Source organism: Podarcis filfolensis (genome assembly GCF_964270895.1).
Source record: "Podarcis filfolensis genome assembly, chromosome: 1".
NCBI classification, from domain to species: domain Eukaryota; kingdom Metazoa; phylum Chordata; class Lepidosauria; order Squamata; family Lacertidae; genus Podarcis; species Podarcis filfolensis.
Window position 1 is genome coordinate 116,084,652 of NC_139604.1, and position 14,254 is coordinate 116,098,905.

Here is a 14,254-nt window from a genome sequence, read left to right on the forward strand (position 1 = left end):
CCGCAGGTCTCAAGACGATTAAAACATAAAATCGCAACATAAAAATGCAAAATGCATAATAAACACACACACACACACACACACACACACACACACACACACAGAGCACTGGATGTCAATCAGCCAAAGGCCAGGTTAAAGACAAGCGTTTTTGCCTGGTGCTTAAAGGTGTATAATTAAGGCGCCAGGCAGACCTCCCTGGGGAAAGCACCCCACAGATAGGGAGCCACTGTAGAAAAGGCCCATTCTTGTGTTGCCACCCTGTGGACCTCTCATGGAGGAGGCAGATGAAGAAGGACCTGAGAAGATGATCTCAGGGTCCGGACAGGCTCATATGGAAAGAGGTGGTCCTTACACACAAAGAGGCATTTAACCAGTGGAGGCTCTTCCATTAGGTCAGATGGGGCTACCAGCCTCCCTCTGCCTTGAGCTAGCCCCCATTTGCCTGCCTTCTTACTTCCAACCAGTCTAAGGAGTTGCACTGGCTGTCACCTTCACCTTCCTCATTATCCATGTTGCCTTTCTGGAACTCAACGGAGAGGAGGATTCTGTCATTGGATCTTGCCCCACATCATGTCGGGCTCCTGGCTTTCTGACTCACAAGTCCCAATAGGCCACAACTGCATTTAACATCAAACTTGGCTCTGTCCCTGAGCCATTAGCATGAGGTGATTTGATTCTTGGCACACCATCTAATAATTTTCAGACCATGAAGCCATTATGTAAGGCAGTGTGCCCTCTACAAGCGCTAGCAATGCTTCTATGCAGGAACGGACCACACCCTCAAGAGACACGAGGTGCTGAGCAAAAGGGGCTGGAGGTTTCTGGGTACCATAAAAAGGGCTTCCGTGAGCCAACGTTTGGGGTTGATCTATGTGTGACAATCTGCCAGACGCTAAAATCTCTAAGAAAATGCTTAGTGTTGCAAACGATTTTTTCCAGACAATTTCTCAGCCTCGGTTTCCTCGAGGGACAACGCAGTTGCTTTTAGTATTAATTTTGAGATTTCCACGCACCAGTTACAATTTTTCCAACCTGTGTTGCGTGCCAGACAGGAACTTGGTGGCTGCTGGAGAGAAATGGCCGCCTTTGGTTGGGTATTCAGTTACAACGAAGTGCGAGTTTCACACACTTTCCCTCATGGCCAAAGCTCTGCTTCATGTTTGTATAGGTTTGCCGAGTTCAGGGGCAGCCGCCATTTTGGGATATACAGCACCTGAATCTAGCCATGGGCCTTCTCTGTTTAATCTCTGGACAGCAGCAGAAAGCTCCGGGTCCCCACCCCTTGCACCTCACTTTACAATCAGGCTGACTTATTTTCATTGCTCCCTGTACAAGCCTCATATTTTACAAGATGCCAGAGAATAAAAAGGGAAGTGGAACAGATGGTGAAATTTGAGTTCAACGTATAGCAGTAGCCTTTACAACTGGGTCTGCTGCTCCAAAATGGCTCATTATAAGAAGGGCAAGGGAGCAAAGTGGGCCAGGAATCCAATTCTGGCCTTACGAAAAGGTTTGGTTTCCTTCTGAGAACACCAGAGTGGCAGAGAACACCAGACCGGCACAATGCATTATGGGGGAATAACAGCCTGGGTGTCTACATTAAAAATAACCACGTCCATGTTTGCCAGGTCTCACCCCGGGAGAGTGAATTTTTCATTTATTTATGGGATTTCTTACCCCCACCCCTTCACTGAAATGTCCCAGGGCGGGTTGCAACAACGGAACAGAAATAGGTTTCATACAATTACAAAAGCAAACAATCAAGCAAAAGCAGAACAGTATGGCTTAAATAAGCTTCTTCTTCTTTGGCGATCACTCATAGCCGAGGAAGACTGTCTTCCATAAACACGGTTTTTACAATGAGTCTGTAAGTGACTGTGGAAGTCAATTCTGGATCCACACATCCTTCTACAGGGGGGACATTGGTTTCCGGGCGGGAGTTGATCACGGTGTGGATTTGCCAAGTGTGCCTTCCTCCTAGCATGTTTCTCCCTTGCGTCCTGAGTTCGAGTGTCTTCAAAGCCCATGACACCTTTGGTAAAGGCTGTTCTCCAATTGCAGCACTCGCAGGCAAGTGTTTCCCAATTGTTGGTGTTTATACTACATTTTTTAAAACTTGCCTTCAGACAGTCTTTAAACCTCTTTTGTTGGCCACCATCATGACGCTTTCCATTTTTAAGTTCGAAATAGAGAGGCTTAAATAATATGGAAGAGGTAGATATCACGAAACAAAATCCTTTTAAGAGCCTGCTGGATCAGGCCAATGGCCCATGCAGCCCAGCATCCTGTTCTTATAGTGGCCAAGCCTGTGGGGAAACTGCAAACAGGATTGCAGCACAAGAGCACTCTCCCCTCTGGTGGTTTCCAGCAACTAGTATTCAGATACATTACTGCCTCTGACCAGAGGATAGCCATCATGGCAAGTAGTCATTGATAGTTTTCTCTCCCGTGGATTTGCCCAATGCTCTTTTACTAGGAGTGAGTGCCATAGTTTTACCACACACTTCATTTAACTGTGAAAGGTAAAGAGCTGTGTCTTCAGTGTATGACTGGAAGCTGTACAACAAAGACAGCAAGACGCACCTCTGTGAGAAGGGAGTTCCAAAACTTAGAGAAAGACGTCTCCCTTCTGGGCCACACTTTTGAGGGGGGCAGAACTACCAAGAGAGCCCCCTCTGCCACTCTTAACTATGCTGAGGCACCGAGAAAGATTTCTTTTGTTCAGCTTCTCACCCAGTTGCTTTGTCCAACGTCCTTATGCACCCAGCAGGGAAATTCTAGATTCAGGGCTGCCAGAGTTCAGGTTTACAGGATCTATTTCGCTGTGTGTTGTTGTTCAGCTAGAACTTTGACAGGGATGGCCCGAGACATTTTGCTGCCCAAAGCAGACAAGATGGTGCCCACCATTCCGTGTACAGAAGTTAAGTGGACTGGAAATTGAATCTTCCTCAAAGCATGGGTGTCACCTGAGGCGACTGACTCACTCTACCTAATGGTAGGGCCAGACCTATAATTCCCAGCACTCTTAATGAACTACAGCCCCCAATATTATTATTTCTGGGGCATGTAGGAACTCTAAACGTTTGGCATGCATGCAGCCTCAATGTAGCCTTAAGTAACTCCTGCCAAATTCACCGTGAAACAGCACAGCAACTTGTTTTTTTGACATTATTGCATAACAGAAGGGAAATCAGGGGTGTGTACAGAAATTGCAATGAAGAAAAGTAGGTTTCTAGCTCTTTGAGGTTCATGGATTGGAACATCCCCCCAAAACTACAAGTCCACCAGGGTGCAGGAACTGGAATGCCTAAGAGTTTGGGATTGGACAATCTTTTCTTAGATGGTGAATGTAATGGCCACAAGAAAAATCCAGCCTAAAGCCAGTTGATTACAACCCTTGCTCTCCAGTGAGCTGAAACATTCCCATAACTATTTTTGGCATTGCGTCCTTTCTATGTTTCTTGGAAGCTGAATGAGATTTTGAAGAGTGGGTGCTTAAATTAATCCATCCCTTGGGATGCTTTGACATGCATGCCTAGCATCTGAGTAAGTGGCTCAAAGCTGCCATAATCCTGGCAGCATAAAGAAACAATTGCAGCACAAAGGACAATAGTCTTGCACCCAGCTAGATGCCCCAAAGGAATATTCCATCTCCTAAATCCCAGGGGGACATTCTAATCCCCGTGTGGGGGATCAGAATTGCTTAAGGGCAAGTGGGAACAAGCTTCATTTCCCTAGCTCCCCCCCTCATGGCATGAAGGGTTACAACATCTCAACTAAGGTTATTTTCCTCAAATAACCTTAAGCAAATAACCTTGCTTAAATGAGGAGTTGTTTTGCCTTCATATCCCAGGCAGATGGATATTAATCTACTTAAAGGATCTGATGATTAAGCAGTATATAAATCCTGTTAAGTAAAAAATAAATAAAATTAAAACTATACTTCTGTGGTGCCTTTCAGCCTCAGTTCCCAACCTGTAAAATGGGAGAATGGTGACCTAGCTCACGGGGGTGTTGTGAGACCTGAGGAATGTGAAGCAGTTGGTAAACTGTGGTGCTGTTTCGCAAACAAGCTGCACACTATGGTTCTGATTCTCCCTTTCAACTTCTCCCTACTGCCCTAAGGCAAACACCTGCAGGAGAGGTCATGTAAATCCAGCATTCCTGCCACGGCTTTCCCTCCCACCTGCTCTGGGCTTGGCTTTGCCTTATCCGGCAGCCATGCTATCATGCTTAATGACTCAGCTGGTCGCCATGGAAATGCCCAGGCTGTCACAACTTCAGCATTGTGATGCCGCTGCAGGATCAAGGAGTGGGAAGGCACCATGGGCTTGTTGACTCGAGGCATGATCAAAATGCCATGCATCTTAGCTCTGCAGAGCACAAAAATTCAATCGCTGGAGCAACGGCGGGTCTCGCCAATAACACTGCCGAGGACAGCGAGGCACTGAGGCAGCTGCGACCATTGCACAAAATAACCAGGTGTGAAGACAGACATTAAGAGTGCTGGCAGTGTCAGAAGGGACAGAGGAAGATGCTGAATGCTAGGGAAACCTCAGGCCCAGGGTATAAATGCCTCTGTCTGGCCCTGGAGACTCTGCCTAAGCCATAACCATCACTGGCCATGCTTCAACACTGAGTGCTTTTTCCTGGCTGGAATGGGAACTCGGAACTCTACGAATGCCTCTTGCTTGTCTGCTTGGAGGAGACAAGGTGGGGGAAATGAGTGTGTGTAGCCATGAACTTCCTATGCAGAGGTGAAAGTCACTTTTGTTCCCTTGTCCACTTTGGCCTCTTGCTTGACCCACCATGGGCCTGCAGCCTTTGGAAGGTTGCTCAGAAGCAGAGGCAGAGTTAGGGTTAAAAAAAAAAGGTAAAGGACCCCTGGAGAGTTAAGCCCAGTCAAAGGCAGCTATGGGGTTGCAGCACTCATCTCGCTTTCAGGCTGAGGGAGCCGGCATTTGTCCGCAGACCGCTTTCTGGGTCATGTGGCCAGCATGATTAAACCGCTTCTGGCGCAACAGAACACCATGACAGAAGCCAGAGCGCACGGAAATGCCGTTTACCTTCCTGCCACAGCGGTACCTATTTATCTACTTGCACTGACATGCTTTTGAACTGCTAGGTTGGCAGGAGCTGGGACAGAGCAACGGGAGCTCACCTGGTTGCGGGGATTCAAACTGCCAACCTTCTGATTGGCAAGCCCAAGAGGCTCATTGGTTTAGACCACAGCACCCCCTTTGTTAGGGTAGTGTGACTGGTTCAGATGCACTGGGGCACCACCACAATGCTATAGAATGGAGTGCGAGAGGTGGGGAGAGGCCGAATTTTAGCGTTGCACAGGGTGCCGCTGAAATATGAGAGCCAAAGGTCTGCCACTGTCAGAAGGGAATGTGGCCCCTGTCTGAAAAAAGGCTTCCTACCTCTGCCTTATACCAAGGTGCCTTAAGAATACAAGCAGAGCCTCCTGGACCATGCCAATGACCACAGCAGCCAACCAGATGTTTGCAGGAAACCCTCAAGGAGGATCTGAGCAGAAGAGCACTCTCTCCTCCTGTGGTTTCCAGAAACTGAAATTCAGAATCTCTGCTTCTTCTGACTGGAGGTAGAGCATAGCAACCGTGGCTGGTAGTCATTGGCAGGCGTATCCTCCATGAATTTGCCTTATGTATGAATTTGCCTTATCTAGGGCTGTAGCTCAGTGGAAGAGCATCTCCTTCCATGCCGATGATCCCTGGTTCAACCCCTGGCATCTCCAGGTAGGGCTGGGAATATTCCCAGCTGGAAACTCTTGACAGCTGCTGACAGTCAATGCAGACATTACTGAGCTAAACAGAGCAGACCAATGGTCCACCTAGCTCACTACTGTCCACACCAGGGTTGGGAAGCCTGTGGCCCTCCATATGTTGTTGGACTCTACCTTCCACCATTCCCAGCCAGCATGGCTATGTGTGTGTACATGGGTAGCCATGACCAATGGAATTTGCCAATACTCAGCTGGATGGACCAATAGTCTTATAGTCCTGGATTGGCAGCCCTACTTGCTAGGCTCTCACAGGCCATTAGCCAGAGAGGGAGATTTCTCCCCTCTTTTCCACACTTGGAGAAGAGCAGCAGAATGTCACTCACTGGTGACTAGGCTAGCACAGCTTCGCAGGTGCCTCTCCATGCCAGGCGTAAACCTTTGCCTGCTACATTTCTGCAGGCCAGGCTATTAAAAGCACAAGAGCACAGCTAGTAAAAAAAAGTTGGCAACCGTATGACTTCTGTAAAAAGAATAGTAAAATTAGATAAACATTCCACCAAGCATAGATGGCAGTGTGTAGAAAATTATATTTAAAATGTTTAAAAGTGCCACTAGGACTGAACTCAAGCTGCACGGGCGGCCTAGCTGTCCTCAGTCACATTTGCTCTTGACTCATCCTCCTGAGGCATTTTGACTCCTGCTGAGATGGTTATTGGGGAGCTGTGGGCTCTTTAGCACATTATGCAGAGCGTTCATTAATATAACTCCGTTCCAAATATATCATGAAAAATGGTTCTGGTAACAGGCAGGAGAAGCAAAAACAAAAACAAACCCCTAAGCCTCCAGGGCTGGATAGAGTGTGCCTGTGAAAGTTGGCAATGTATTTCTCTGCAGTCGCTGCTTTCCCAATATTTCTGCCAGGAATATTGAACGTCACCTTGAATGGAGATGCCCAAACCATGCAAGCAATCCAAGCAATTACCTGGTATTTCAGTGAAGGGGGGAGCTTTTCTTCTGCCAAGGGCTGCATCCCCCCCAAGGGTAAAATTTAAGCAGGGGATGCTGGTGATATTTGGACCAGAGCTGGCAGTGTGTGTGGCCACCTTCTTTTATTTCTCTCTTTCTGCCACTCTTTCTCTCACACACTTTTCCTCCCCATGAAACAGGTGACAGGTCACTCTTTCCAGAGGCTTGAGTTCCTTGTTTGCAGAGGATTCCCATTGCTTCTCCTTCCCAGATTCCATCCCAGTGGGACTTCCTTCCCACACTCATCAAAAGTTGAGGACCACATGAATTGAGACCAAGAGCCTCAGTGTCCTGCTTGTAGGCTTCCCATAAGCACCTGGTTGGCCACTATGAGAACAGGATGCTAGACTAGATGGGCTAACGGCCTCATCCAGGAAGCTCTAATGATGTCTAGTTGATATCAGGAGCATGGTGTCCTAGTATATCCACTGGGCTTCCCATAGGGACCTGACTGGCCACTGTGAGAACAGGATGTTGGAGTTGAAGAGCTTTGGTCTCATCCAGCAAGATTTCATGTTCAGATTCCTTCACTGAGCATTGAATAACTAGGCTGTAGGACCTCAAAAGTCCCTTCCAACTCTAAAATTCTGTTTTACAGCAGTGAAAGAATTTTACTCTCGTTGATGTTTTTAGCATGAGGACCTGAACCAAGAGTCTTCCAGAGAAGGAGCGAGTGAACTAGCATCGCTCGCGGCTGGCTGAACTTATTTGGTCCAACGATCAGTGGCGACTTTCTAAATGAGACGCAATTGCAGATCCTGACTCTCCATCTGCTCCAGGAGATTACATCCCACAGCATCTCAAAGGGAACCAATTAGGCAGTCATGAATCTAATAAATCCTAATTACTTTGTTTGTACAAACAATGAGGCCCAAATCATTTGCGCAGCAAGGAGCTTTAATTAGGGTTGAGCACTGCAGAAAATAAACCAGACAAGAACTTCTGAACCCCATAAATAACCTGCTTTGATTTCCAATTGACGCTAAGTATGCTCCTGCAATACTTTCAGCAACTTGGAAGCCAACCTTTGAAGAAACATTTATCATCATTATTTTTTTAAATATTTGTTTTTACAATGCTCCATCGTATGCGAAGAGGCAATAAGCTATTCCATCACTGTCAGCCTACGGGGGAGAAACCACAGGCCCCAACGCATTAGCTTTCTCAATTTAATCTTCCAGTCTTCTCTTTATGGATAAAATTATGCTAGTGCATATTCGCCGTTTGTTTTCTATCTGACATCTTTTTCTCTGTGCGTGCTATTTATCCAAGCAAGGTTTTTATGCTCTGGGATGATCAAGGAATGGTTCTTTTATTATTGCAGACCATGCGTACACTTACTGGTGAGTAAGGCCACATTCACAACATACATTTAAAGCACTAGGGGCTGTGGTTTGTTAAGGGTCCTGAGAGCTTGCAAGGGGCCTCTGTTCCCCACCCAGAGCTGCAATTCCCAGAGTGGTTTAGCAGCCAATTCCTCTTCCCAGGGAACGCTGTGAATTGTAGCTCTGTCTGAGGTACGGGAGTCTCTTAACAACTCTCTGCACCCCTAACAAACAGTAGCCCCAGAATTCTTTGGGGGAAGCCATGATGGTTTAAAGTGAAATCCCTCCTTGTGCTCTGATTTTGTCAATGCATGTGTACTCCTGTGCATTGGTGGCTTCTAAAATGGGGGTTGGGAGGTTAGTGAGCAGAGAGATGGGCCTGAGGAGCAGTAGACTGAAGTCCAAAAATATTTGAAAATGGAAGAAGGGCAGACAGCTGGAGAAACACCAAAGTAATTCCATACTCCTCGTACAAAGGGATGGGGAGAATTTTTTGAGCATCCCTAGTACATATGTATGCAAACGCATATATGAGTTATGTATTTTTTGTGTTTTTATATTGTAAAACTGCCCTATGATCCTTGGATGAAGGATAGTATAGAAATTTAACAAAGATGTGCATTAAATGGATGGCGTGAATGCTGCCTAAGTATCACTGAATCACTGGAACCTATTTCTAGCAAAACATGCACAAGATTGCACTGCAATGTTCATATATAAGCCAGCAGGGATAGGGTTATCTAAAAATACAAGCAAAATAAGCAAATATTAAAATGGGGGCGGGGGATGGCCTTGATTGGTCTTTCGAACCATCCCTTACAGAGAGGAAAACTGTATTTTTGTCTCGGCGTCTGGCAATGTTCCCATCAAGAATTAAATACAGCATGTTTTCCCCCTAGGGGTATAATGGATGCTAAGAGAAACATTCCTGCCGCTTGAGCTGTTCCTACTGAGGGAGGGAGATGGGAATCAATCGACTTTAGCCGGGCCCTGGCAATGTCCAACATTTGATTCCCCCATCCTACTAATAGCCAGAATCCAAAAGCTTGTGCAGCCACATGGAATGATGTGGATGCATCTGAGGTTGCAGCACTGCTGAAGCTAAGCAGGTAATATAGATCATGTCAATTCCTCGGATGAAGCTCCATCAGAACCTCCATGAAAGAGGAAGAACATTCCCTGATGGATCGTAGGGGCATTGTAGCAGATTCTTGGCGGCTCCTTAGTGGACAAACCACTAGGGGAAGATCTCTCCTGAAGGCAAATGGTCTGAAAACCACTGGCTTAATTTAATATATCCTCTTCATCCTGACTGACTTATGATGCCCTTTTAAATGTGTTTTGTGTGTGTGTGGGGGGGGTATTTTTGGTTTGTTTTTGTTCTTGTTTTGATTACGTATTTTGTGGTTTTTTTATATTGTAATTTTGTGTTGTGAACCGCCCTGAGATCTACGGATGAAGGGTGGTATACAAATTTAAATGACAACACCAACAACAATTGTGGCTAACAGTGTGTGTATTTCACTTTCCAGGGCAGCGGTGGGAGCACACTGGATGCTGAGGAAAACGAATGTGTAATCTACCTCATGGTAGGCTGCTGGGACATACAGTGGTACCTTGGTTTACGAACTTAATCCGTTCCGGAAGTCCGTTCTTAAACCAAAGCGTGCTTTCCCATAGCAGCGGGGGACTCAATTTACAAATGGAACACACTCAACAGGAAGTGAAACATGTTCTTATTCCAAGGCAAAGTTCACAAACCAAAACACCTGCTTCCGGGTTTGCAGCATTCTTAATCTAAGTTGCTCATAAATTAAGCTGTTCTTAAACCAAGGTACCACTGTATATGCACACCTCCATGAAAGGGTGAACCATATTAGAAAAAAAGAAGACATTTAGGGCTCCTCAACTGTTCACTTCATAAAATGGCCAGGAGTGGTTCAAAACAAAGCCATCATGGCTGAACTGCTTATGCTTATGATACATCTTATGTCTATGTTAAAGCAGTCTTTGCCAACCTGGGGCCACCTTCTGCTCCCATCAGCCCCAACCTGGGAATAGTCCAAAGTAACTGGAAGGCACCAGGTCAGCAAAAACTACTTTAAAGTGTTTGACCTTTAAAAAATTACTTTCACATTTTAGTGTACTTTCCTCTAATGTTTATTTTGACTTCACCGAGTGCAACTCTTTCTCTGTGTTCTTGAAGCACTCCTCTCTCTCTATATATTTTCCTTTACAATTTTATTAATGGTAAATGAGATAAGCAAAGAGAGCTAAAAGAGACTGGCTGTTCTGTTTTTTTAATATATATAAATTTTTAATAAAGATTTATTAGTTTACTAAAACACGTGCATTGTCTCTTTCTTCAAGTTGTGTTTTCGACAGATCAGTTTCATCTGTTGTGAGACATTAGTGTTGCATGCATTAGGTTGGGAAGAAAAGAGGGGGAAAGAGGGGTCGGGTGGCAATGCTTCTATTTTTCTACTCGGTGCATGTGTGGGGTTTTGTGTCAGCATCACTTGTGTGGGTTCTCTTTCAATTTGCTTGTTATATTTCCTTGGTGGTGAGAGAGGTTGGGGGTGGCCTAGGGTGTGGTTGGCTATCTTTGGTTGACTGCAGTCAGATTTGTTTATGTGTGTGTGAGGGTGGGTTTTGGGGTCAGGTTAGCCAGATTGATTTATATGCTGTCGGTGGATTCTTGTTGTTGTATTGTTGGGCTACGTATGTGATAAAAAGGAGCCATACTGGGGTGAAGGCATCTTCTATTTGTCCCTGTGTCTGTTTCAATTTATTGGTTAGTTTTTCTAGTAAGTTTTCCCATACTATTTGATACCATTGGTCCATGTTCACTCTTGACAGATCTCTCCAGTGTCTGGCTATGATGCTTCTAGCTGCTGAGACTGGGTGGGTTATGAGCTCTTTATAATGTGAGTAGGCATTATTATCTTGGAAGATGTTCAGTACGGCCAGTTCTAGGATGACTTCTAATACTTGTTTAGTTGTTTTACATATGTATTGTATAACTGATGTCCAGAAGAGTTGGATTTTGGGACAGTCTCACCACATGTGGAGGTATGTGCCTGTGGAGGTGCACCCTCTCCAGCATTTTGGTGAGGTTCCTGGGCGTATTAGCACTAGTTTTCTTGGTGTTAGGTACCACCTGTAGGTGTTTTTCAGAGTGAGTTCTTTTCTTTTTATTGATATGGATTTAAAGGGGGGGTTAGACCACATTCTGGTCCATTGAGTGGGGTTAATCTCATAGCCTATGTCATCCTCCCATTGTTTTTTGATTGTGTCTAGGGAATTTGTGGGATTTTGGAGTAGTGTTTTGTATATTGTGGATACCATCCCTTTACCATGTCCCTTTGTTGTTAGGAGGAGGTTTTCAAGGGCCTAATTGCTGCTGATTTCCTACTGGATTGTTTAAGAAGGCATTTAGCTGGTGGTGTTAGCCAGGGCATTTGGGTGTCCCCTAGTTTGTTTTGTATTTCTTGTGACAATGTGGCTTTGTTATTTTTGTAGAAGTCTGCTAGGCGATATGAACCTTTGATTTGCCAGGTTTTTACCTGGAGGTTTTGTGCTGCGTGATGGAATAGTGGGTGGTGAGCCAATGGGATTAGTGGGATTGAGGTCGGGGACAGTTTGCCTGCTTCTTCCTTCCATGCTTTAAGTATGGTCTGTGTGAACTTGTTTAGTGTTGTGGGGATTTTCCTTAGTTTGTTTGGGAGGAATGGGTATGCTATGGTGGGGGTGCTTTTGATTATGTCTCTCTCCAGGTGTACCCATTGTTTTGTTTCGTCTTCTAGAATGCATCGTATTATGTGGCACACTTGGCTGGCAATGTAGTATAATTTTATTGTGGGGATTCTAATCCTGCAGCCGTGCCCTCCATAACAAAATATATTTCATTTCATTATTGGGCAACTATGTTTTTAAAACACACAAACACACATATGCCCTTCCCTCTCCTTTTCTGTGAACAAACAAAAACACACTCTTACCTTTCTAAATGTGTCTGTCTCCTCCAAAGAGCTTGTTGCCTGTTTAAAAAAGACAAAAGCATTGGGGTTTTTGGTTTTTTTTTTAAAGAAAAGAAACCACGGTATCCCCTAGGAACCTATAAGCCAATGTTTATTTCACGAGGGGAATGTTGCTTTAAATTTCTCATCGTCTGGACAAGCTAAAGCAGCAGGTGATTTTCTATTTAATGAGCTTTATAGCACACATCCAGTTTAAATTCCAAATGGATTTTGTTCCCTAGCAAGTTAAAGTCTGGTTTAGGCTTACAAGAGAAATAACTATGATTTCACTGACACCTTCTGACTAGTTGTAGTTTTGCAGGAGATGGCACAGTAAAAGCGCACCACTGAGGGTGGATTCCTACACACATTTACCACAGAGTAAGGACACTGACACTAACTTCTTACTTGCACTTTAGCCAACTTTTGATTGTTGTGTATTTTTCCCCATCTAGCTTTCTTATTACTCCATATTCACCCCACTTTTTTAAAAAAATTATTGCATTTAGAGCTGGGGAAATGAAGGAAGAGCAAATTCCCTTAAATTTTTGAGCACTTTCTTCATACAAAACAGTAAAGATTGGAGCTGCACGGCCTGCCTCTCCCCATCTTTTCCCAAATTGCATGCAGACCAGCTAAAGGCATGTTGCAACATTTCCCCAAACCTTGCAAGTGTCAGCCAGTGAAGTAGAGCAGGGTAGGGAAATGTGCAGGGCAATGGAACCACACATTTCCCCCCTCCATTACAACAGAGATGGGGGGGTCTTATCCAGTCAGGGGGCAGCATTCCATTCTCTGCAACCTTCCAGGGGCCACATGCCAGTGGTGGGCAGAGCCAGAGGCAAAGTGAAAGGAGCAATGAATGTCAATATTCCCTTCTAACGGCAGGCTAGGTTTTTAACATGCACTCCCCAGTCCACCCCCACTTTCTACCCTCCATAGAAGAAGAAGAAGAGGAGTTTGGATTTGATATCCCGCTTTATCACTACCCTGAGGAGTCTCAAAGCAGCTAACATTCTCCTTTCCCTTCCTCCCCCACAACAAACACTCTGTGAGGTGAGTGAGGCTGAGATACTTCAGAGAGAAGTGTGACTAGCCCAAGGTCACCCAGCAGCTGCATGTGGAGGAGCGGGGAAGCGAACCCTGTTCACCAGATTACGAGACTAAAACTTTCAAGGGTGTAAAACGGGGCCGGCGAGGAATGTTGATCTGGGGAGTGGGTGTGGCCTGGGCTGGGGACAGTTTTGAGGGCCAGGGAGAGGGGCATAGAAGGCTGCATTTGGCCCCCAGGGCTGAGTATCCCCACCCCTGCAGTGGAAGAAAATGAAGATGGTGCTGCTTTTGATGGCAGCTAGTAACGCATGCATCCACCTATAAAGACTCAGGTTCATAGTGCCAGTTTCAAGTACTTTGAATTTTGCCATGGCACAAACGAAACAAACAAAAAAACCAAAAACCAAGTACATCTTCCCCCGCCTAATGCATCGAACTGATGGGCACCAACAGCATGGGACACAGGATAATCATAGACTCCTTTTAGTACCCTGTGTTATGCCACATTTCAGACCAGTTCCATCGAGCCTCCTCTCCTTCCACCGTCACATGGGGGCAGTCATTCCATCTGAGATGGGAAGCAGGGCCATCGGCTTTCTCAAAAGGCCAGCTGTACCAGGCACCTGCTGCCCCTGAACTGTGCCAGCTGGTCATTAGAAGAAAAACTGTCTCAGAATTGGTGCCTGGGTTTTGTTTTCCACTCTTCCCTCTCCCTGTTTCCTTTCCCCTGTTCGTCCTGGTTTTGTTTTGTTTTAGATTGGAAGCCTTTTTGGCTGCAGAGTACAAGTGCTCCAAATAATAATAATAATAATAAAAATCCACGAAACATGTGAATCTGACTGTCAGACTTCGATATACCCATTTCCTACCAAGTATAACTGTGCATCTTTTCTTTGTTTATGACCATGCATAATATGGCTCCTCTGGGTAGAAGGGGAACAGCGCAAGCCTAACACCCCTATTCTAAATGGGGTAAGAAGAAGAAGAGTTTGGATTTGATATCCTGCTTTATCACTACCCTATGGAGTCTCAAAGTAGCTAACAATCTCCTTTCTCTTCCTCCCTCACAACAAACACTCTGT

General features: G+C 45.4%; 1 protein-coding gene and 1 long non-coding RNA gene across 3 annotated transcripts in view; both read right to left on the bottom strand.

The window, feature by feature from the left end:
- The window catches only part of LOC310766856, a 292,292-nt gene that overhangs the window by 12,546 nt on the left and 265,492 nt on the right, over positions 1–14,254 (bottom strand). The window lies entirely within an intron of this gene.
- The window catches only part of SYNE3 (spectrin repeat containing nuclear envelope family member 3), a 92,500-nt gene that overhangs the window by 12,546 nt on the left and 65,700 nt on the right, over positions 1–14,254 (bottom strand). For both annotated transcript variants that reach the window (XM_083611810.1, XM_083611811.1), the window contains exon 18: positions 12,102–12,140. In XM_083611810.1, the coding sequence (XP_083467936.1) occupies positions 12,102–12,140 (39 nt within the window). The remainder of the gene's footprint in view (positions 1–12,101; positions 12,141–14,254) is intronic.